This window comes from Aotus nancymaae, unplaced genomic scaffold (assembly GCF_030222135.1).
Source record: "Aotus nancymaae isolate 86718 unplaced genomic scaffold, 86718_ANA_hifiasm-v0.15.2.pri h1tg000032l_0, whole genome shotgun sequence".
Classification (NCBI taxonomy): domain Eukaryota; kingdom Metazoa; phylum Chordata; class Mammalia; order Primates; family Aotidae; genus Aotus; species Aotus nancymaae.
In genome coordinates, this window is record NW_026988445.1 from 14,131,302 (window position 1) to 14,157,090 (window position 25,789).

Consider the following 25,789-nt stretch of genomic DNA (forward strand, 5'->3'; position numbering starts at 1 on the left):
ACTTATCAAGAATTCCTCAAATTATGAACAGTATGGTTTTCTTATAAATAATAAAAATAACTACAACTACTCATCTTAAATATGTATTAACATGCCTTTTCTACTGCCTAAATAATTACAGCTTTGAACAAGTAACAACCGTCTCATAAGAAACCTTGCTTCAAAGTAAAAAACACCAAGATTCGATATGGATTGCATATGGTCAACCTACTAAAAACCAGCTTGCATCTGACAAGTTGTATGTACTGGTAAACATAAAACTGTAAGTTAAAAAGTCCAAGTTTCTTTTCTTTTTTTCTTTTTCTTTGAGACAAGATCTTTCTCTGTTGCCCTGGATGTAGGGCAGTGGCACAATCATGGGTCACTACAACCTTGAACTCCGAGCCCAAGCAATCCTCCTACCTCAGTCTCCTAGAGTAGCTGTGACCACAGGTATGTGCCACCATGCCTAGCTAATTTTTTAAAAAAATTTTTGTAGAGACAGGGTCTCCCTATGTTGCCCAGGCTGGTCTTGAACTCCTGGGCTCAAGCGATTCTCCCACTTCGGCCTCCCAAAGTGCTGGGATTATAGGTGTGAGCCACCAAGCCTGGCCAAAATCCAGTTTCTATCAATTTTCGTTATCCTTTAGCTACAAGTATTTTGAAAACAAAGTGGAAGGTAATTTAGGTAATTTAATATTTTGTATTTACAACACATATAAACTCAAATCTTTAGTGATGTATTTCTGTTAATTGAGCTTATGGTACAAAAACAGTATTAAAGAAGTACTATATCATTTGGAAAACAGTAAATACATTTTATTGCTCTAGAATAAATCCTAACAAATGACTAAAGGTTATGACTAGTAAGTGTAATCTTACTAGTTATATATAATGCACCTTGTTTCCCTTTAAGAAAATTTATTCTCAAGTTATTTTCAATATTGGATTTGAATATCTAGTCTGGAGAATTTACATATATTCTAAGAAAACATAAGAGAAAGGTAAGCCATATGTGGGCTATAAAAATATCTGCCCCAAACTCTAAAGGAACGATCTGAAATAAGACATTAAGCTACTAAAGAAAGCACTGCGGAAATCTCCCTCATCATTTGTATTTGGACATTAACAATATCATCAATAAAAACTTTTTCTTCCACTATACTTAATACTACTTATAAAGAACATAAATATTCAAACTGTAAATGAGGTTTAATAGCATACTAGATACAAGAATGCAGGAAACATTATTTTGTAATACTACCTCATTCATATGACATTTCATGGTTATTTAATTTTAAATTTATTAAAATACTGCATATTTTCTTTTCTAAACATGGTATAAAACATAAAATCTTATGCTACTGTTAGACTAGAGGCCACTGTTCAGAACGACAACTATATTATACATGTCCTACTGAAATACACTGATGTCCCAGGGAACACTAATGTTCTACACTATGCCACTGAGATGTTTCTATTTAACAGCTGAGTACATTCTTTTAAATTTAAATTCTTTATAATTCTTCAAGTATCTTCACAGGCACTATCACTTTTCAGTGGCTGACTTTTTCTGTTAGATACTTAACTCAAGAAAAACTGAAGGAGGCCAGGAAAGCAGATAACTGAGCCTATTATACCTACATTTTAAAAAATCATATGTAATTATGTCACTAGATTATGCTTATAGTTTATTCATATCCCATAGAATGAAAACATAGAATTACAGAGAGACCTTCTAACAGCTATTTCCCTCAAAATTTTTTTATTTTAAGAGTCACAAAAAATGTTCTAGGTGGCCAAGGCCCCAGAAGTCTGCAAAGCAAATGAGACATAATTAATCCATAATAAAATTAATTAGAGAAACAAATCCTAAAGTATAACCTTATAAAAAAAAAAAAAACAAGTAGTTAAAAATTTAGTCAATTCACAGGCTGATTATTTGACCTTAATATAATTGGGCACACAACATTTTGGTTTTCCCTTCTAGAGGTTATGTAATGTAATCAACATATTCAGATTAATTTGACAAATCCAAATATCTAATGGTTTTAAGTCTCCACAAATTTCAAAATAATCAAGCACTCAGTTGAACTAGTAATCTTTCATAAACACAATAATTAATGAGATATCACTTGAATGCAGTTCTACTGGCCATAGTACAGGTATCTGAAATGCTTATTCATTAATAAGCAGCAATCCAAAAATATTGTATATGCTATATTAGAGTTATTCATGCTTATTTTACAACCAACCCTCCAGCACACCAGAAAGACAGGAACACAGGAAGCAACAGGCCACCCTACTGCTTCCCATGCCCACCACAAACCAGAGAATTTCCTCATCTAGAACTTTTTGAGTCTAAGAATTATGAATGTAAAGTGTTGACCACTCTCCATGGAGATAACCTATGAACATTAACAATTTGTATCTATCACTGACTTTCCTTTTTAATGTTACAGTTTTACATAGTATATCCCAACACTGTCAGCTAGCCTGTTGTTTTTCAATGGGGAAGTATGTATGTGCGTATATGACTAGTAATAGGATGTAGGATGGTTTAGAAAAATTGCAACTCTGGGCATGTGAGAATCCTGTAGCAGAGGAGTAGTGGCTGACTCATTTCAAGCTGAGAAATATGGAGCTAGGATTAGTATAGGGAGATATTTACAGTTTGTTAATAATACATACATAAATAATGTTACTGACATTTTTTAAATCTGGGAATTATCTTAGCGTATAAAGGATTTATTATTATTTCTTCAGGTCTCTATACGTATTTAGGAAGATTCCTTTGAACTACATTAAAAAAAAAAAAAAAAACAAGATTTCTCCAGAACTGATTTACATAAAATTGTAGTCAATAAGATGTACGATTTGCCCCAAATCATTTTTGAATTTTATACAATATGAATTAACAAGTTTTCTTTCTATGTAATTAAAATCTGTAAGAAACATCTATATATTTGTTTAAAACAGATTCTTATTTAGGAACTCATGTACTTTGTCTCTGACTAATTTAGAAAGCATATTTTAGGATCATTTTTCCCCTTGATCAAAATAAAAAAGATATTTCATCATTTTAGTAGTTTGGTTACAGTAATTTATATGAACATTCTTAAAGCTGTGCAGCCAAAGCCAAAAAAAAAAAAGAATATACATAAAAGCAGCACAGCAACAGCAGGAGCAGCAGCACAAAGCATGCAATAACTGTAATAATATACCACAAAAACATTAACAGGTTCTGCAATCACAGGCAAAAGGATGAGAGAGGGGTAAAAGGCATCAGGATGAGTACATAAAGTGCAAAAGTCTCTTACACGTCTGCCTTTGCTAGCTGGAGTACAGGATGGAGAGCGCTTCAACAGAGAAAGGAGAATATGACATGTTACAAATATTTACACATGTAAGACTCTCAAGGACTACTATTGTATTATCAGACAAAGTATATAAACATACATATAAAGCCACAGTTTTAGATAGTTTGAATGTACATGTATTTTCAGGAAAAACTGGAGGATAGGATGGTAAAGAAACAGTTGTTTGGACTAGGTCTAAGGTTGACAAACTTTTCATTGGCCCATGTACAAACAGTGACCCACAAAACAATGCTTCATCAAGTGATGGACAATTTCTTTTATGGAAAGGTTGGCAGTAGCAGGATGGAACAAATGAGAACAAAAAGGATCTAGATATTTCTGATTTAGTGCTGGCAAACATTTAATAAAATAATGAACTAGCTTGGCTTTAGACATTTACCTACCAAATTTTTACTATTTTCAAAAATGATTCTTTTAAATGACAAGGGCTAAGTCAGAATTTCAGAATTAATGGTATTAAATTAAAATAAAAAGTTATTTAAACAATACTCCATCCTGACTCAACTTCAGCCATAGTCAAAAGAGGGACTTTCACCTTTCTAGTATTAAATAATTGAGTAATTAGGAAAAATTGACAATTATCTCAAAATATTTTTGTGATGCTCCAGCAGTAGAGCTTCACTAATATGAACCATATCTACTTTGGCAATTTCTTAAATTAAATCCAACTTAACGTTTATTGTGAGCTTACAGTATGTTGGGTACTAAGCAGACTTTGCAAGGTACTGAAAGATAATACATGCATGGAAGTTCACAGACTGCTAGAGAAGATCATGCTAGCAACAATGTGATAAATGTTATCACTGAGATACATACAAGGTTTGTATGGGCACCCAGAGGAGGGATAGACAAGATATTCATAGGAACCTAGAGGAGGAAACTTACTAGGTGTACAGGAGTTATAGAGATTTAAGAAAAAAGCTAAGAAGTTCAAGAATGAGAAACACTACTAAAAATTCAGTATTAGTGTTACAATAACTCTGGCAGATAAGTAAATAGGAACTCCCTCCCACCTGCCCACCCGCTTGCTCGCCAGGTTCCCTCCCTCCCTCCCTCCCAACCTTCCTGGTTCCCTCCCTCCTCCTTCCTGGTTCCTTCCCTCCCTCCCTTCCTGGTGCCCTTCTTCCTTCCCTCCCTCTCTCCCTCTCCCTCTTTCTCTCTTTCTCTCTTTCTTTCTTTCTTGAGTCTTGCTCACTGCAACCTCCACCTCCCAGGTTCAAGTGATTCTCCTCCTCAGCCTCCTGAGTAGCAGGGATTACAGGTGTGTGCCACCATGTCCAGCTAGTTTTTGTATTTTTCGTAGAGATGGGGTTTCACCATGTTGGCCAGGCTGGTCTCAAACTCCTGACCTAAGTGATCCACCTGCCTCGGCCTCCCAAAGTGCTAGACTTACAGGTGTGAACCACTGTGCCCAGCCAGAACTATTATTTCTTCCAAGAGGAAACTGGAATGGAAGATGACTTGAACACTATTCAAGTTAACAGTAAACCAGGATTAGAAGTTACAGAGTTAACAGTAAACCAGGATTAGAAGGCCTGAAGATTTCTAAACAAGTTTTTCCATTATGGAGGCTAAAGTGTCAGGTTCAAAACTAGTTATTTTTCCTCAGTTACTAATGGGAAGAATCTCATCCCTTCTTTCCCTCAAAACCAAACAACCTAACAATAAACAAATCAACTCCAATTATTTCTCTAGCTATCAATTAATCTCTCTCCTCTCTTCCTTAATAATCATAATAGCATTGTGTACAGAGTATATGCAGATCCTTTTCAAAGTGCTTTCTATATATGAATTATTTTAATTCTCCTAGAAACCCTATAAGGTAAGAAATATCTCATTTTAAAGATGAAAAATACAATCACCTTGCCCAAGGTTATACAACTGTTAAGTGGTAGGGCCAGGATTCAAACTTCCTTAGTCAAACTTCTGAAAAATGGTATACAATTGTCTGTACTTCTTAACTTCCCAATGAACTTCTAATACAGTACAAATCAGATTCTGCTTTGATCTGGTACTCAGAAGGTCAGTATTTCTGATGATTTGTCCTATCTGATCAGCCATCTCTGCCATATCATCACACTGACCATTCCCCTCCTTAAAATTCTCCACTCCTGGCCGGGAGTGGTGGCTCCCGTCTGTAATCCCAACCGTTTGGGAGACCAAAGTAGGTGGATCATGAGGTCAGGAGTTCAAGACCAGCCTGGCCAAGATGGTGAAACCCCCGTCTCTACTAAAAATACAAAAAATTAGCTGGGCATGGTGGCAGGCGTCTGTAAACCCAGCTACTCTGGAGGCTGAGGCAGAGAATTGCTTGAACCCAGGAGGCAGAGGTTGCAGTGAGCCAAGATCACGCCACTGCACTCCAGCCTGGGTGACAGAGCAAGACTCCGTCTCAAAAAAACAAAAACAAAAAACAAAAAAACTCCACTCCTCTAGTTATTGTGACAAGTACTTTCCCGAGTAACCGTGTACTTCTCAACCATTGCTCTTTCTTCGTTTTTGTGAATTCTATTCCTTTACCCTTTGTTCAATGGAGATTCCATGTTTCTGTCCTTGGCTCACTGCTACAATCTACTCCTTGGGGAATCTCATCCACTTTTAACTCTGATTATTTCCAAATCTCTGCTGCCAGTTCACTCCTCTTCTTTAAACTCCTGACGCACATATTAAATTTCTGTCTGCTGCACATCTCCACCTGGATGTTCCTCAGGAAACTCAAACTTAACTTGTCCAAAATGAAGCTGTCACCATTCCCTTCTGTTAAATCTTTTAATAATTATTATATACAAGACTGATTAAATCTAAGATCCATAATATGAAGTATAAAGTTGAGAAACACAGACCCTTATTCTGGCCTTTGCCCATGTCTTCATACTCATTTCTCAATCCCTTCCTCATCCTTTTTGTTTGCCAAGCAAGGGACAATTCAAACTAAATTGAAATCTCCCTCTGTCCACAACCCTGCAACCCTCTGCTCCCTCTCTCCCCAACCCTGCAACCCTCTGCTCCCTTTCTCCCCAAGTTTGCTCTGCCTATCTAGAATATACTCCTCTTATGTAGTTCCTTTTTTATTTTACTGAACATACTCATCTGTGAAGATCCAGCTCAGGCATTATTTCCTTTAAAAAGCTTTTCTGGATCCTCCTTGTTCAGTCAGAAATCTCCCTTCTTTGTATTCCCATGACATAATCTTTATCTTTTATTACTGTATTTCCCACACGGTGTTACAGTTATCTGGTTATATATTTGTCTTTCCCACTAGACTGTCAGGGCAGGAAATAATGTATTAAGCTTGAGGGCAGGAAATATTGTATTATGCTTAGCATAAGCCTTTAAACTTAAAAATTCTCAATAAATATTGAATGAATCCTTCTGAATGTCTGTAGTACTTAACCTAGGTATTTCTCATGGCATTTATTGCGTTCCACATTGCACAGTGCGTAACTATATAATTATTTTTCTAATTACAAAATAAGCATTTTGAGGTCTAGTTCCACATCTGCTTTGTCTTTGTATCCACCATTATGCCCAGTATATTACTACCCATGTAAAAAGTGCTAAAATGTTTAACATAAAAAAAATAATTTTTTTTGGCTATCTCTACTTCTAGACTAGAGTCTGGAGTGAGCTAAAACCATGAAAAAGAGCATTAGTATCTCAAAATAAATATATTATCACTATAGTAAAAACAAGTTAAAATGTCTCCCAAAACAATCTTTGAAAATGAAGGACAACACATTTTCTAAGTTAATATCATTTAAAGCTAATAATGATACTAAATCACCACAGCAATGATTTCTTACCAAAGTGTTTACCTAGAAATTGTCTAATATTTATGTTTTCAATATTTTTATGTTTTCAACAGAAAAGAAGAAATAGAGGAAAATACATCCACATGCTTTCTCTCTTCTATATATCTACACACAGAGTTTTTTTTTATAAACACTAAAACTGAATTCATGGCAAACACTATAAACCAGCACCTTGTCTTAATGTGCAATCATATCCCACTTTAAAACATCTATTTCATACATAGGTCTACGAATTGCCACCAGAACTTTAAGACTGAATATGAAGATAGGCACACAAGCAGAAACCAAAAGAAATAATCTCAGGAGTAGATAATCCGGCTAATAGTTTTTAAGGTTCAATTAATGAATCCTAGAGGTCTTATTTAATAAAATACCAAAGAAGAAATGGATCACATAATCATGGTTCTTTCTCTTTAGATTGTCTAAATACATTATTATATATGCAATAAACTATATAATATATACAATTATATTCAACATAATATATTGCCTAAGTTGAGGAAAAAATGCATGTCACTTTCTGAAATATGCAATTGTGCTGAATATGTAGATGAAACTTGTAAAAACAAAAACTGAGTGAGGAAATTTCAGGAATGCCAAAGAAGCAGGACTGATTTTGGTCATAGGATTAAAAATCTTTACAATGTCTGTTTTAAGATTCTATCTCCTATCAATTCTCACATATGATTGACCATGCCCCCAAGTATAGCTGAAACTATGCTGCCAAGCTTCAGATTTCTGTAACTGATTGTAACAGAATGTAAAAGAAGCTGGGAAATAGAACCATGTTAAATCAAGAGATAAATTAAAGAAGTTAGGAGCCATAACTGAAATCAAATATTTTGAAACATCTTAGTAAGATGTTATACAAGGTTAAAAACAAGTCCAGAACTCAGCCTGCCAATACTGTCAGACTACTTGCTTTTCTTATATACCAGAATACAAGAATGGAAAACAGTATTAGGGGGACCAGACAGTTGAGCTACAGATACTATCTCTATTTCTCTGTGTCTGACCTTTATATTCCAGAGCTTAATCCTTGATTTACTCTTTCAGCAGTATGTCAGAGTAAGACAACTCTGAAAAACCAAGTTGAGTACATTCTCATTTGCCAGGCAATGGGCAATTTCTATTTTTGCAAACAGGGACTCAATGAAGAAAGTGTAGAATCGTAATTCAATCAAATTCAAAACTTACTTAGCACATATTTACTATATGACAATATGTTTCTCAAACATAAAGAGCAAGCAGCTCATTTATATGATTGTAATTAGTATTGTCTACAATATACTCAAGCCAAGGTTTTTTTGGTTCAGCTAAAAAGAAAATGAAGAGAGTACAGGAAGTTGCTACAAGCTTGGTATGATGATCTCTGGATCTGTTACTATTGGGATGAAGGGAGTATATGAGGGAGAGAAATGGGAAAATCTAAGCAGCTGAACTTCATTTGCTCCTTACCCTGTCTGTTACTTAGAGAAAGAGGCTGGGGCTAATATAGATTAAGTTCAGGATTGGGCATGTACAGTTGAAAGAAAAGATGAGGGTAGAAGTGGGAATAATTTCTACAGGAGAAGGGATCTTGGTATCTCTGTTCTACTGCTTTCTTAATAGGTCGAATGGAAATGCCTTTCTCAAGAGACCACTTATCAAAGTAGTCTCAACTTCTTTTAAAAGGAACTCAAACCCTTCTTTATCTGTTCTAAAGAATATTTTGCAAAGCAATTTATCACCACACTGTCCTAATCCCCAAAGATTGAGAACTCTTTTTTTTTTTTTTTGAGATGGAGTCTTGCTCTGTGGCCAGGCTGGAGGCACAATCTCGACTCACCGCAACCTCCGCCTCCTGGGTTCAAGTGATTCTTCTGCCTCAGCCTCCCAAGTATTTGGGACCACAGGCGTGCGCCACCACGCCCAGCTAATTTTTTTCGTATTTTTAGTAGAGGCAAGGTTTCACCATGTTGGCCAGGATGGTCTCGATCTCTTGACCTCGTGATCCGCCCACCTCGGCCTCCCAAAGTGCTGCGATTACAGGCGTGCGCCACCGTGCCGGGCAAGATTGAGAACTCTTAAAATGTCACTCTTAAAAATGGGAGAGTAACCTATCCACTCTTAGTAACAGAAGAGTGCTGTGACAATGCTTAAAACAACTGGACTATTTTCTAAAGTTTTCTCCTTTAAAACTCTAGTGATTCTACATGTAGAAAAGCCAAAATGCCTACATTCCCCCAAGTTAGAGAAGCAGAAAGTGTTGAGAATGTATTCTGCTCTGCCTGATTACCTCCTTTCATTTTCCTAGAGGGAGGGAATGATTGGTATTACATATATTCCTTCTCTTCAAAGCTACTCTTACACATACAAGGACTGGCCAAACAATGTGACTTAAAAAGGAAAGCATCTTGCTCTGAACATCTTCCCATTTTGCCAAAAATTCCAGCATTCATTTGAATTTTGAGGTAACAGGCAAAACATACGAAGGAAAAATTAGGGGTGGGAACACACTTTAATTTAAAACTATACTGTTTTAAATAAAGTAACTACACTTTTAAGAGACCTGTGTGGAAGGTTTGTAAAAGTAGGAGTAAAGAAGGTAACTTTGGAGGAGGAGAAGCACTGGTGGTAAAGCTCCGACAAATCAGAGGGTAGCATGAAAACACTGGGTTCCAGGAGACGGAGGGAGAAGAATAATGATATACTGACACCAAAGGACTCAATTTCCTGCAATTTTGCTTAATACTAGCCTTATTCCCTTCTATACCTGCAAGTTCCAGCTGCAATTCAAACTTTAGGTCTTCAACATAATTTCTTCTATAGCAATGAGACAGAAAACAAAAAAGAATGCCCAGAAGGATGTATACTATGCATTAGAGCCTTACTTACTGCAGAGGGCAGGCATATAAGCACGAAACACAATATAACTAGATTTGGCACAGAGAACAATAAAGACTTGATTTGCTCCTTAAGAATCCAAGTGTGGCTGGGTGCAGTGGCTCACACCTATAAATCCCAGCACTTTGGGAGGCTGATACAGGCAGATTACGAGGTCAGGAGATCGAGACCAGCCTGGTCAACATGGTGAAATTCTGTCTTTGCTAAAAATACAAAAACTAGCCCGGCATGGTGGTGTGTGCCTGAAGTCCCAGCTACTGGGGAGGCTGAGGCAGGAGAATCACTTAAACCTGGGAGGCAGAGATTGCAGTGAGCTGAGATCCCACCACTGCACTCCAGTCTGGTGACAGAGCTAGATTTCATCTGAAGAAAAAAAAAAAAAAATTCCAAGTGCCTAATAAAAAAGGAGCTACAGAAGAACTTAAGCATTATATCTTGGATGCTAAACTCCAATATGTCAAAGATTCAATACTGCTGTTCAAAACATCATTCTGCTATGACATTGAGGATCAAATGAATTGAATGAAAACTCTGGGAAGGGAGATCACGGGTACAGACTCTCAAGAGAAACATGAAGTTTGTGCCATAAAATATTGGTGGTGGGTAGATTACTGAGTGATTAAGAGCTAAGAAAGTATTTAAGTGAAACTGAATTGATGGGTAAGAAAAGAAGCTAAAAAGAGAATACAGAAAGGGAGGGAGCCAGTTTATTAAGAGTAATAAGGGCGTTACTACTGAGGACATTATGTACACGGTTTCTTTAAATCTTCAAACAACCTTATGAGATTAGTTTTAGCATTATTACTATTTGTCTGATAAGCAAACTTAAGGTGTAGAAAGGTTAATTTCTTCCAAACCATTACACTTAGAAAGTTGTATAGGCAGGATTTGTTACTGCTTATGCATTTAACCAATAAATTGGGAGAACAGAGCTTAGTGGGAAATCATGCCTTTTAGGAACTGGAATATGAATAAAAGATTTGGCAGCTCTTGTGAACTCAGCTCCTTTTTCCTTTTTCTAAGAGTTCCCTTGCAGTGCAATAAAATTTACTTTTATGTTTGTACTGAGCTTATGCTGCATTAATAGTGGGTGGAAGACGAGAAAGGATATTCATGGAGAAAAAGTAACATTGGGAAATGGCTGTGGGGTGCTCAGACATTACAGCTGGGTGGCAGCAGTGGCAGAGTGCCTGTGAGGACAGAAACAAGCTGAGAACCTGGCTGAGGTGTGTATTCCTGCAAGATCTGCTGGGAATAGCTCATTTATTTGTCAAAATACATACTGCTCCTGGGTTTTTTTTGATGACAGTAAAGGGGATGAAGAGGAGTTTGTTAGAAATAAAAAGGTTTTCTAGTAGAAAGAACAACTAAAATAATTTACTTTTCTTTTCTTTTTAAGGTGAATGATATCTGTATGGAAATACCATATTGAGTATTTTAATAGCCTGAGCAGCAAGATTATAACATGCAATACCGTTATACATGAGGAGAGTTCTCTTTTTATCACACTATAGTCAGAGTAATTATTTGTTTTGCGAATAGCAAAACAGTTCCTGTTTAGAATGAAAATACGCAAACAGTAATTCCAAACATATTCAAAATCACTTTTTTGTTCAACAATTTCTAAACATCTAGATCTAGAAGTTCCTTTAGTAGAAAGTTATGCTAACTACTCTTCTGACTATAAGTATCCTAACAAAACAGAAAGAATAAAACATTCAAAAATCTCCCCTAGCTTTAATAACAATTCTACGCACAATATTTGCATTTGAACTCATTTTATTTCCCCATTTCTGTAAAGACTAAATGTTCAACAGGATAATAAATGCTTTAGGACAAGAATTACTGTGCCGTTTAATGTGGAATAGAGAGAATGTTACGCCAGCTAGTAAAAAGAATGAATGATATACATTTAACAGGAACTTCTAAATTATTAAATTGATAGAATTCAGGAGAGAAAATGATAATGCAGTCAATTTATAGTGCATATGTTAATTAAAATCACTTTGTACATTAGAAGAGAAATTCTGTCAGCATTAGAAATAAATCAATTAAAAATAGATTTATTTTAAAATCAGTACTCTATTATTGTCATACAATAAAACCTATTGGAGAAATTAATTAAAAGTAACTTTTTTTTAATTATACCACCAGAGGTTTATTTTTAACCAACATATAAATTAAACAGTAAAGTGCTGAAAAGAAAAGGGAAAAGTAAAATAGAAATCATCAGGAAAAATAAAAATGAGCAAATATATATATATATATTTATATACATATATATAAAACTAAATAAGCATTCCAGGCTTTATAATTCTTATTAAGATTGAAAATATAGATATTCTCCAATGGTTAAAGCATTTTTCAAAGTAAATTTTTACTGCATTATGTTTAATACTGATAAATCCTACATTATATTTAAGATAAGAAGCATATTTTGGCTCCCATAAATTTTCAAATGTGGTATTTCTAAAACTGACTGCATTACTAGGCAAATTCTTCAAATCGATTCACTGATCTTTTTACTGAAGGATGCATTGGTTTGAAAATCAAAGACTTACGTCATCCAAAAAATCAATCAGTGAAGATGAGGAAGAAGAAAAGGAATCCTATTTAACGAATACAGCAATAAAAAAATAGAGAATATGGATGAAGCAATTTAATAAGAACAAATAATAAATCAAAAATTTTGTAAAACAATTGAAAGGCAAATGACATTAATTCAAATAAATTAATGAGAAAAGCAGTCACTATCATTGTTCTCAAGAAACTGATTCATTAATTACTTTTTAGAGTGATTCTTCTTCCTTTTTCTAAAGGAATGAAACATAATTTATATACTGTGCCCAAAATGTAATAAAATGAAGCTCATGACAAATAATTAATAATCAAATTAAATGTAAACACTTTAGAAGTAACAACTAAAAGTAAGCAATAGAATCACTGAGGCTTCTAATTCTTCCCACTAGAACATCAGTTCTAGTTACATAATCACTGTTTCATTACTGTGCGATCTGCCTAACAGAGTCTATGTAATACTTTTTAACAAAAAGCATTTCTTACTGTATAGTTTTTAAAAGATGAATTGATTTGAAATACGAACCAGCAATACCTTAATATGAGCTTTGGCATTTTCTCATTTTTTATTGTAGCACTATCCTTTGGAGAATAAGAAAGACTGTCAAATTATTTCAAAAGTTGGGATTTGTTCTGCTCTTAATGTTTCTTAAGGGAGATGAAATTGCTTTTAAATCTCATAATGACTCATGATTAGTTCTTAGATGTTTTGTTTAATAGAGATGGGAGTATAGTCTCCATAAGAATGCAGAACATATTCCTCTGCTAACGTGGTTTTGTTTATTTAAGATTCTAGGTCCTCTCATGTGGGAAGCAATAAAACAGTTTTATTATAAGTGAATTTTAAATTACAAAGTGAATTTTAAATTCACCACAGAGGATATCTGAAAAGTTTAATAATACTTACTTCAAATTGATCCAGAGCATCGGTAGGCGTATTCAAAAATGCCAAGAAAGAATGCTGTGAGTCTTGGTGCTCTATACCTAGAAGACAGCAGCAACTTTTTTTAAGACGACAACAATTAAAACTGATTTTAATGGATAACCTTCCCTGTCTGAATCTATTAAAAGTAGTTCACAAACTACTGTATTTCAAAGTTGATCACTATTATTAACTCTACATTTGAAAAAAACTAAAATACACTAGTGTTTCCTAGAATATCACTTAATAGTTCAATTACATCAGTTTCCATGAAATACTTATTTAAGTTACTGAGTTTCTTTTTTTTCTCATATAGTAAATCATTAAAAAACCACATTAAATCTTTCGGTAAACTTGAGAGAATTTAAAAATAGGGGCCTGTTTATGTCTGATTTTTCTAAGTTAATTTAACACCAAACAGGCTTCTGTTTTGAAATACTCTTATCAAAGCATAGAGTATACACTGTCTAATACAAATAATCCTTTATAATAAAATAATGCAGTGATAAAACAAATATACTTAATTACAAAAAAAAGTCAATCTGGGCCGGGCGCGGTGGCTCAAGCCTGTAATCCCAGCACTTTGGGAGGCCGAGGCGGGTGGATCACGAGGTCAAGAGATCGAGACCATCCTGGTCAACATGGTGAAACCCCGTCTCTACTAATACAGAAAATTAGCTGGGCATGGTGGTGCGTGCCTGTAATCCCAGCTACTCAGGAGGCTGAGGCAGGAGAATTGCCTGAACCCAGGAGACGGAGGTTGCGGTGAGCCGAGATTGCGCCATTGCACTCCAGCCCGGGTAACAAGAGCAAAACTCCGTCTCAAAAAAAAAAAAAAAAAAAAAAAATGTCAATCTGATTTTAGATTTTTTTTTTATTGACAGGATGAAGACTCCAAACTTCACTTTTTCTCAGATGAATTTTAAAAAATTCATACGTATTTCTTGACTAAGGCATTAACTCTAAATGCCTAATTTCCCAAATAATTCTTAAACCATACAAATAAAAATACTAGGTAGAAAAAAAAAAAAACCCAGAAAACTGCCAATCCCACATTTTTTACTTCCATAACCTCAGGAATTGACATTAACTGATTTGTGTTTTTCATATTACTATCTAATAATATGACAAAGTTATCAGGTAAGACAACATGTTCAAAAATTCATTCAAATATTGAGAGCCCATTATGTGCCAGACACTGTTCTAGATACTTGGGGACATAATAGTAAACGAGGCATTAAAAAAATCCTTGCCCTCATAATGTAAATATCACATTATATTACTTAAGTTGTAGTATACATTACATTATACAGTAAAATTTTGTTCTGCAATATTCAAAATCCAATTAAGAAGCTACGGTAAACATGCCTTCATAAAGCAACGTGATAGACTTAAGTCTCTTCTTTTTCAAGTTTAGGTCTATTCTTAAAATGATGCAGTCAATGGTATCAGGCATGCAAGTCATATTCTGCACTAGTCTCTCTCCTATTAATTGCCATTAGGGCCACAAGTTGTCCATGTCTTATGTATTCTTTTTCTTCTCTTCACTAAACAATGTATCTCTCTTCCAGTTTTCATTAATGAAAACCTAGCTTGATTTTCATTTTGGCATGCTGGCTTGTGCTCCTTATCTGAATGGCTATTCACTTTTTCTGGGCTCCTTCTTCTTTTTGTTAATTAAGAAATTCAATCAACAAGAATTTATTGAGCATCAACTATCTGTAATGGCTTTTTCATGTTAGCTTCTTTATGTGATTACTCTCTGCTCTTCATCATTTTACATACAGATGGCAGAGACTTCTTCATCAGCTTTATCTCACTGTGTTGTAAGGCTGAGAAAGGATAGGGAAGGAAGCACTTAGACCTAATAAAAAGCCCATTAATAAGTTCAGTATTCAGAGATGGCCTTTGTCAGGTAAATCAATTTCAAATAAGTGCATATAAGATATCCCTTTATTTAAAAAAAATCTGAATTTCTTTTTATTAAATCGTCATGTTCTTAACATCCACATTAAGGAAAGTTTCAGAAGTTCATGTAATACAGCTATCACACACCTAAGCTTTCACATGAATGGAAAAATGTTCAAGTAAAGTTTTCAAGGTAATGGTAATAAATCCAGGATATCCCACAGGACAAGGAATTTAAGTGTCAATGTGGAAGAAGACATTGAAATGCCCCCTAAAATTTTCTTTACTGAATTGCTCCATTAATACTATATTAATCTTTAGCTATTTCATACTTTGTTTTCTCAACTACCCTAAAAAAGAATGCCCCCAAGTTTTTATACATTCTAGGCACATAAAAAGTACTAAGAAATACTTGTTTAAGTACCCTTACCAAGTTCTGAATATTAACACACATTGCCACTATCAGAGTGATAACCTCATAAGATAGCATTTGAGAATATATAAAGTACATTATAAATTTTTTTTCCAATCACAAAAATGTTATTCATGAAATAGTCCACGGCACTGAAAAAAATGTCAAATTTATGGCAAAGTGCCTTTTTCTGTTACTATGAAATCTTTAAATAATGTATATTAAGTAAAACAAAATGAATGAAAGGCCAGTCTTCCAAATGTGTGTGTATGTGCATGCATCACATATACACACATATATTCATAAATGAGTGCCAGAACTGATTATGTCAATAATTCTCCCACCTATGCAATAAACTGATTCTTATGTAATAAAATATATTTATAACATAACAGTAAGTTCTGAGTGATGCAAACACACACTCCCATACCCTTTTCAGATCTAAGCTCTTCAGTGTCCTTTATCAGTTGTTCGATTTCTGAGAGTAGTTCCAAGTTCTTCTTCTCTGAATCTTTTAGTTTACTTAAGGAGAAAAAAGGAAAAATGTCATTAATTATTACTGCTGGTTAGTGAGCCACCTTGGATGTAGCCAAACTTACTTGGTTTAAATGTCAGTCATGCTAAATTAGGGGACTATAAATTACTGCAGGAAGAACAGTAATACAGCCTGCCACCTACTTTCATGTAGATACATAGTTTTACTAGAACACAGCCAATCTCATTCATTTAAGTATTGACTATGGCTGCTTTTACACTACAATAGTAGAGATGAGTAGCTGTGATGGAGGCTAATCAAAGCCTAAAATATTTACTATGTGAACCTTTACAGAAAACATTTGCTGACCCTGAGCTAAATTATTAAATTTAAAAATGTTACAAAATCAAAGGTTAATTTTAGAATATTGTTAGACTTTGTTAGATATTATACCATTACAGACAACCATGAAAGTGGAACATATTCAGGAGTAACTTTATAATTTTTGAAACTGGCTCATCTCCCTGATTTATGAACAATATGTAAACTCATATGTCCTAGGCATAAAAGGAAAGATCATATCTATTCCAAATTACAACACAGAGAATGACATTCAGTAGCTCTTTTTGCTGGTATCAATTCACTTTCTCCAGAAAAAGTTTTCCCCTTCTCAATGCCACATAAGCAACTTTAAGTAAAACATACTTACGTCTGCATTATTTATTACAAAAAGCTTATAAGCCAAAAGTTTATCAACCAACAGAGGTATTATGTATCTGGCCTTTGATTTGATTCAAAAGATTAACAATTGCAGTTTAAGGACTAAGACTACACACCATTAAAAACTGAATTTGTGGACCTGCCTTTCTTTTCAGCTTATGGAACATTTGGTATTCTGAGCAGTCAATGGGTTTTCGTATTTGTAGGTTTTTTTTTTGAGACAGAGTTTCACTCTTGTTACCCAGGCTGGAGTGCAATGGCGCGATCTCGGCTCACCGCAAACTCCGCCTCCTGGGTTCAGGCAATTCTCCTGCCTCAGCCTCCTGAGTAGCTGGGATTACAGGAACGCGCCACCATGCTCAGCTAATTTTTTGTATTTTTAGTAGAGACGGGGTTTCACCATGTTGACCATGGTGAACGATGGTCTCGATCTCTTGACCTCGTGATCCACCCGCCTTGGCCTCCCAAAGTGCTGGGATTGTATTTGTAGTTTACTTGTGATGTGAAGTTCCTATTGTTCCTCTATGTCACTTAAACTGTCACTTAAACTTTGAACCATGTTTATAAATCAATCTAATTTTGATTTTGTTCATTTAATCATTTATGTATTATGATATGTTGTGACAAGAACTGAGGAAATGTGTTCATTAGCTAACTGCTTCAGAGTTTATACTTTTTTAAAAATACATAAAGGAACATGAAAAACAATAATTATACTTAAAAGATACTATACCATTATGAAATGTGCCATCAATAGAATTTTCATTTATAAAAGACTTCTGGTAGAGGCCACAATTTTCAAATGATTATATTTTGTTCTCACCATATGTTGTATTTTTATACAGATATAATATTCCAAAACATGAGAGAGTTTTAGGTTTAATAAAATGTGAGAGTCAATTAAATTTTATAAGGGAAAAGTAAATAATAGAATATTATTTAATACTATTAATTCTACTTTATGGACAAGCCAGAGGAAAACAAGGCTATATTAAAACCTCCTCACTATATACAAGGCTTGAAAGCATCTAGTTATTTTAAAATCTTTGTAACATTTTTGGACATCATTTCCTAAAAGAAAGCAATGGACAGGAAACCAAACATGTAACTTCTCTCCAAATAATTTTTGATAAACGTAGAAATTTTCTAGTGGGACTATATTACTCAATCTTACCATTCTGTTATGATGTTAGATGCTTTAACTTTATTCAACTCTTCTTGGATAGCCTGTTTGGCTCTTATTTCTGCATCCAGAGCCGACTGCAACTCCAGTCTAGCTGACATATCCAGTTTCGCAAAACGACGCATTTTCCAGGGCATATCCTATGAAATAATGACTGTTTTAGTTTCATCCTGTTTTTAAGATTTAAATTATTACAGTTAACCAGCTGTGTGTTACGTTTTTCTAAACTGGAAAAGACCCAAATGAACTGTTTTCTCATAAAAAACTTTATAGTAGACTAGAAGTCTAAACAAACTGATACAAGTAATTGGATTTATTATAGTGTTTTTTTAAATCTCTTTTTTCTAATATGATAAGCCTCCATGCAAAATCGTAGAAGCTTACTGTTGCTCGTGTACCCAAGCTGGAATTTCTTAATGCTTCCAATTCTTCAGTCATTTTAGAAGCTAAGGCCTGAAGATACCCTCGTGCATCCTTTTCATCGCTGACCCTAGAATATATAAAGACAAAGTACAAAAGTACACCAAAAAAGCTTTAGTTCAATATATGTTATTTTAAAGCTTCCTAAAGAAGTAAGTGATAGAAAGTTCAAAGACAGTCTTAAATAATTTCTTTCAAAAGGTCTACCATAGTATACTACCTGTCAACAACTGGGAAGAGGTTTATGGACTTGTTCTCTTATGTACATGGTAGAGCTGGTGACATTTACAAAAGCCCAAGTTACTCATAGCTGATAAATTAGTAAAACTTCACCCTTGAAACACAAAATTAACACTCTTTAAACCTAACAACACAGACGCACACATGTGTGAGGTTTTCTAAGTAATAAGATTTCTCATTAATTGGATTCTGCCATTTTAGATCATAAAAACAACAAACCATTCTTAAAGCTGAAGTATATTAAATTTAGAAAGCTTAACATAGCATATTCTGCAAAAATCAGGGATATATTGTAATTAAGCTCCTCTGTTTTCTAAAATAATCAATAAAATAACAAAGAGAAAGATTAAAGTCTACCAAAACCCAATTTCTACTTACTGTCTTAAGGCTATCTAGCTGGTAAAACAATTATAATTTTAGATAGAAAGTTTTCAAATTATATTAAGTAAAACAAATTCCACATTTTAGAATTTCTCAAGAAAACATCTGCATTTCTTACACTTCCCTTATATGGGGGGATGGCGAGGGGAGGACTCAGGCATATCTACATATCTACAAAAATCTACAAAAGAAGGTCCTATTCTCAGGAAGAATAAAAACCACTGGTATACAGAAAGCCACAGTGCACAAAGAAAAAAAATGGAGTTGAAAGGTGCAATGCCTTTCACCATATTGGCCAGGTTGGTCTTGAACTCTTGACTTCTTGATCTGCCTGCCTCGGCCTCCCAAAGTGCTAGGATTACAGGCGTGAGCCACTGTACCCAGCCCACAAGTGTATTCTAACACACTTTTGGGTAGACAACTTGTCTTTGTGCAGGCTGGTCGTTTTCAGAGATAAAATCCAGGTCACTGAAGCTGTGAGGAAAGTATATTTCAGGTAAATCAGTATGTATCTGTGATACATACAGCAGACATGTTTATCTCTTGAGCTCTGCATTAGTATCTCTTAGAATGTAAACTCCTAAGCAGTCAAATTTATATATATCTTAAAGAGGCCCTTTAAAAGAGGGTTGGTGCTCTCTTCTCTTAGATGGGAGGTTGTCTTTGGAGTACAAGCAAAAGAATTTATAGAGATGCAATAAAACCATTGTAAGAAGTTGCCCTCTCTAGTGACAGTTACATATTCTTAGGCTCTACGTACATGTACATATTTTTATTGCCTTTTAAGGAAAAATGATTTTGGAAATTATGTTAAGAATGTTTGTGTAGTAAGGGTTGTGTTGTTCTAAAATTCTTTGAACACAAGTGACTGCAATCTTTTCACTTAATTACTTGATCTATAGTATAGAGAATAAATTGGGATGCAGGAAGATTATCTTTTTCAGAATACAGAAAAGATACTTATATAGTAACAATGAAGAAAACTGTATTAACATTTAAGTGCCCAGGCTAACAGGTCTCACCTAGCGCTGGTTTAGTATCTACCATAGCTCAGAGATCTTAGCTTATGCACATTTCCAAGAAACTGTGAGGTCCAATGTGTTTATTAACTTTGGAAATCAACTTCTTGTAAACAGACTTCAAGTTCTTTGAAATTTTATATGACAAACAATCTCTTTCTTCTAACTTTACTTTCTATTTCCATGTTGAACACATTCACAATCCCTTACAACTGCAGTCTTCCACTAATTCCTAACTTTGGATTAAACATATTTCTCCTTTTCTTGGCTATAGAGAATTACTGGTTTGGAGGGTAACTCATGCCACTTAAGTTCCACTGGACTCTAGGTCTCACACAACAACTCCTTTTCATAATCATGGCTATTTGCCTATTTTTCAAGCTCATTAAAAAAAAAATCTTACTTTCTCCATCCCCAACACTATTTCTCTCTCTTTTGTTTTTTGAGAGAGAGTCTTGCTCTGTTGCCCAGACTAGAGTGCAGTGGTGCAATCTCCACTCACTGCAACCTCGTCTTGTGGGTTCAAGCGATTCTCCTCCCTCCCACTAGTAGCTGGGATTACTGATGCCTGCCACCATGTCTGGCTAATTTTTGTTATTTTTAGTAGAGATGGGGCTTAGCCATGTTGGCCAGGCCGGTCTCAAACTCCTGACTTAGGGTGATACACCTGCCTCAGCCTCCCAAGTACTGGGATCACAGGCATGAGCCACTGCACCCGGCCCCAACGCTATCTCTTGTTCCTTGCTTCTAGGCCATTTGGTTAAGTGTACTTATACTCACTCTCTTAACTTTTAAAAACCGTTTTAGAGGTAAGTGTCTCATCTTTTATTTGGTGAAATCACTCAAATAGATTCTTAATACCATAGTTATTATTACTATACATAATCACCCTCCTTCCTACACCTTATATTTTCAATTTCATTATTTTCATATGTTCCTTTAAACATGTACAAACTCTACCAAATCCAAAAGTTCCCTATGCTCCTCACTGACAAACCCCTAAACATCCTATTTTTTTCCTCTCTCTTTGTTATGTTACTGACATGTAATTGCTCTAGTATTAAAACCCTCCATTCACTCCTCTATACTCTATGAGGTCTAATTTCTGCCTCAACTATTTTGCTGAAGCTAATCTGTTAAAACTCAACTACAAAAGGCCATCTTAGAGCTATAGTGTTCTCTTGGAAAATTTAATCCTTTCCTTCCAAGTTCTCTCAAATAATCAATTAATTAATACTTATTAAATACTATTACATTGGGCATACTAAGAAGACAAAAGAAGATATATAAGGTACACTTCTTGAAAAGTTGGGGCATATACAGTAATTAGAAACTGATTATTGAGTCATATACACCTGGTTTCAAATCCTAGTGCTTACCAGTTGTGTGACTTTGGGCAAGTTACTTCTCTAACTTTATTATCCCACCTATAAAATGGGTATAGTAATAATATGTACCTCACAGGACTGGTCTAATAACTAAATATGAATATATGTGAATTTCCAGCCTAATGATCTGGAACACTCTTATGTTTTAATCAATATAAGCTATTACCTTACACAAATGAGCATTACTGAATGAGGAATGTTTCAAATAATGTGAGCGGATTTAAAAAAAGAGAGATAAAGGTTTCATTACTGAAGCCCTTTGTAATTATTAAACCCTTCTCCTGGTTCTCCTACAGAGCTGTTTCATCTAGCTTTTATAATATAGCCCTTACCATTCTCCTTTCTTGTCTCCTTAAAAAGATCTTAGCCATTTCATTAGCTTTATTTACTAGGAATTTAATTCTCAAATTTACATTTCCAATCCTAACCTTTATGTAAGTTATTCAAAAGCATATGAAAAACCTCTACTAAGAGATGTCTCAGGATCACCTCATTCTCACCAACAAACAAAATAAAATAACAGTTAAAATTGATTGTATCATCGTCCCCAAGGTTGGTTACCCCTCTTGACTTTCCTATTTCAATGATACTATCATTTTCTTAATCTCCTTAACTCCGAATTCAGAAATACTAATTTCTCCTCATCTCTGGTCCTTCATTTGTAGGTAGTATTAAGTCCTATAGATTTTTCTTTCACAATGTCTCCTGCATTTGTTCACTTTATTTCCAATCTTACCTTCTATTTCATCCTGAACATTACTGTTAAGAGCTATTTGCCTAATCATCATTTTAATTAATACCATTATCTTTTGCAAAAACCTTCTCCATCTTACAAATAAGTGAAGGTAAAATTCTTACCTAGTATTCATGACAATTGTGTTGCAGTAACTTTGTTAATCTTACTTCCTACTATTCTTTTACATAAATTCTCCAATTTGGTAAAACTCGTTATAGGACATTTTACTAAACTCAGTGTTTTCAGAAAACACAGTCTAGTTTTTAACTAATTACTCCCACCCTTCTCGAGTACCTAGTCTGACATAATTCTCTCAACACTACATTCTTATTTTTAAAAAGTCAGTATCTATTCAATATGTAAGGCATTTATATTTAAGTCTCATAAGTTGTCTCCAGCTCTGGTCAAATTACTTTTTAAACTTTAAATGTTAAGTTATAAGTTACTTAAAGGCAAGTACTACATTTATAGACCTCTGTATCTCTTTTGTATCAGAAGAATGCTTTATGTGAGGAAATAAAGTTTAAAAATAAATCTTATGGACTAGCCTATTAATCTAACCACTCTTGGTAATATTATTCCAAAGACAATACATGAAGTCCTCTGATGAGCCAATAGCAAGAAGGAAGGTCCCCACTCTAACAGTGGTGAGAAGTAGATGTCCTTGCTCTAAGAGGTTTTCTTATGCAAGGGATATTTCATAGCAAAAGAGAAAGGAGGTAGAGTTCAAGAGCCATTAGAAGTGCCTTCACAAAAGGTTATTACTATACATAATCACCCTTTATATACTGCAGTATTTGTTTTGTATTAACACTGTTCATTTGTCCCATGAAACATTTAAAGTGCTATATGCCACAAAGTCCTATAATCTTGTTTGAGCATTTTCATTTTTTAAAAGCAAGCTGAGTATTCCTAATCTGAAAATCCAAAATCTGAAATGTCCCCAAATCGGAAACTTTTTGAGAACTGACAAGATGCTTAAATTTTTGGATTAGGGATGCTGAACAGTTAAGTATAACACAAACTTCCCCCAAATCCAAAAGAAATCCAAAATACTTCTAGTCCCAAGCATTTTGAATAAGGAATACTCAATCTGTACACTAAACTGAAAGCGCTTTTAATGGAAAAAATATTTGAACCAAAATATGAATATGAGAAATAAAATTCTCAACAAATAATTGAGCTATAGCCATACGATGAAACTATAGGCTGGGTATCCTCTATGTGAAATGCTTGAGACCAGAAGTATTCTGGATTTCAGATTTTTTGGATTATAGAATACCTGAATATACATAATGAGATTATCTTGGGGATAGGACCCAAGTCAAAACACAAAATTTGTGTACGTTTCATATACATCTTATACACACAGCCTGAAGGTAATTTTTTTTTGAGATGGAGTGTCACTCTGTAGCCCAGGCTGGAGTGCAGTGGCGTGATCTCGGCTCACTGCAACCTCCGCCTCCCGGGCCCCGGTTCAAGCAATTCTCCTACCTCAGCCTCCCAAGTAGCTGGGATTACAGGCATAAGCCACCATGCCCAGCTAATTTTTGTATATTTTAGTAGAGGCGGAATTTCACCATGTTGGCCAGTCTGATCTTGAATCCCTGACCTTGTAATCTGCCCGTCTGGGCCTCCCAAAGCACTGGGATTATAGGCGTGAGCCACCACGCCCGGCAAGGTAACTTTTTACAATGTTTTAAAATAAATTTTTTGTGTATGAAACGAAGTTTTGACTGTGACTCATCATGAAGTCAGGTCTAAAATGTTCTGCTTGTGGTGTCATGTCAGCACTCAAAAAGTTTCACATTTTGAAGCATTTCAGATTTCAGATTAGGAATGCTCAACCTATATTTGTTTTGATATAAATTAAACACCTACCATTTGCCAAAAAGGATTTGAAAAGTTAAATAAATATACAAAGTTAAACTACCTACTTTTACTTGGCAATAAAGTCTTCGTTAGATTCTACTTTCTCTACGTATTACTAAAAAGTGAAAATTTTTACAAGTACCAGCATAATCACTTAATAAATGAATATGAAGGTTACTAAGATGAATATTCCAATCTAAATCCTAAGAGCTTGAGAAACAGTTGATAAAACTAAAATGTAACCATTTAAGGTTTTAAAAATGCCATGTGTGAATTAATCTGGTATAATCATAATAGAAGGTAACAGTACAGTATCTTGAGCTTCTAAGTATTTTTGCAGGCCTTTCATTTCTTAAAATACAAATACAGCAGTTTTGATCTTAGAAAGAAACGTCTATAGGTAGCACATGAATTTCAACAGTTCTCTAAGGATGAACTTTGACTCTGGAGGTAGTAACATTTTCTTAGAAAGTAATAATCAGATTTCAATGAAACTGTGTAAAAGCTGGTATGGGACATTTGTTAGAGTTAGGGAACAGAGGAACAGAACAGAAAACACAGTAGAACACAAATAACAGATCAGTAATAAAACTGTGCTTTTCAGAGTAACTTATTTATCATAGCTGACAAATGAGATAAAAACCATTATTAGTAGCCACCTGGAATTCACACCAACTTGGCCACATAACCACAATCATCTACAAAAACATGTTTAAAAGAGTACTCACCACTGAATTATTTCCGTGATTTGGGCTTCCCAATGTGCAACTGATTCTTTCTTGTCTGCTAGATCTTTAACTTCTTCTTCCAACTGCTGGTTGTGTATGCTTAAGTTCTCATACAAAGTAGTAAGCTGAAAGACAGTTTTAAGACATGCATGAGTTTTAGGAACAAGAATTCAAGGTGTTCACATAGCTACTGTCAAATATGACTACTCACTATGATTTACCCAAAAATGCTTGTCTTTTTATTATAACAATCCCTTCTGCTCACTGAATTTGGATATCAAGTACTCTGAATTCTCCTGCTGTCTTTGTTTTTCCCTTACATCCTACAGTGAGTTGGTTCTGTGAATATCCTCTACTTGCCTTAAGAATTGCCTGTTTCTCTTGGTAATAGCTTTCTTTTTTCTTTTTGTCCCCAAATGTCTCTATGTCATCTCTTCTCTTTTAAAAAAGCTTATAACTTCAAGCATATACAAAAATGGACAATATAAATGAATTTCCATGACCCCACTACCCAATTTCAACAATGATTACTTCAACATCAATCTTGTTTCATTTGCACGCCTGTTCTTTCTTCTTTTTTTTGAGACTGAGTTGCCCATGTCTTTTTTTTGAGACTGAGTTTTGCTCTTGTTGCCCATGCTAGAGGGCCATGGCACGATCCGGGCTCACAGCAACCTCCGCCTCCCACATTCAAGTGATTCTCCTGTCTTAGCCTCCCTAGTAGCTGGGATTACAGGCGTGCACCACCACA

General features: G+C 34.8%; 1 protein-coding gene across 21 annotated transcripts in view; it reads right to left on the reverse strand.

Moving 5' to 3' along the window:
* Positions 1-25,789, reverse strand: part of CDC42BPA (CDC42 binding protein kinase alpha) — a 331,128-nt gene that overhangs the window by 67,750 nt on the left and 237,589 nt on the right. For 5 of the 21 annotated variants that reach the window (XM_012459835.3, XM_012459827.3, XM_012459832.3 and 2 more), the window contains 7 exons: positions 25,039-25,163; positions 18,639-18,744; positions 18,246-18,394; positions 16,307-16,398; positions 13,542-13,618; positions 12,619-12,666; positions 3,300-3,338 (listed from right to left, as the gene is read on the reverse strand). In XM_012459835.3, the coding sequence (XP_012315258.1) occupies positions 3,300-3,338; positions 12,619-12,666; positions 13,542-13,618; positions 16,307-16,398; positions 18,246-18,394; positions 18,639-18,744; positions 25,039-25,163 (636 nt within the window). The remainder of the gene's footprint in view (positions 1-3,299; positions 3,339-12,618; positions 12,667-13,541; positions 13,619-16,306; positions 16,399-18,245; positions 18,395-18,638; positions 18,745-25,038; positions 25,164-25,789) is intronic. The other 16 variants (XM_012459841.3, XM_012459839.3, XM_012459833.3 and 13 more) reach the window with 6 other exon arrangements.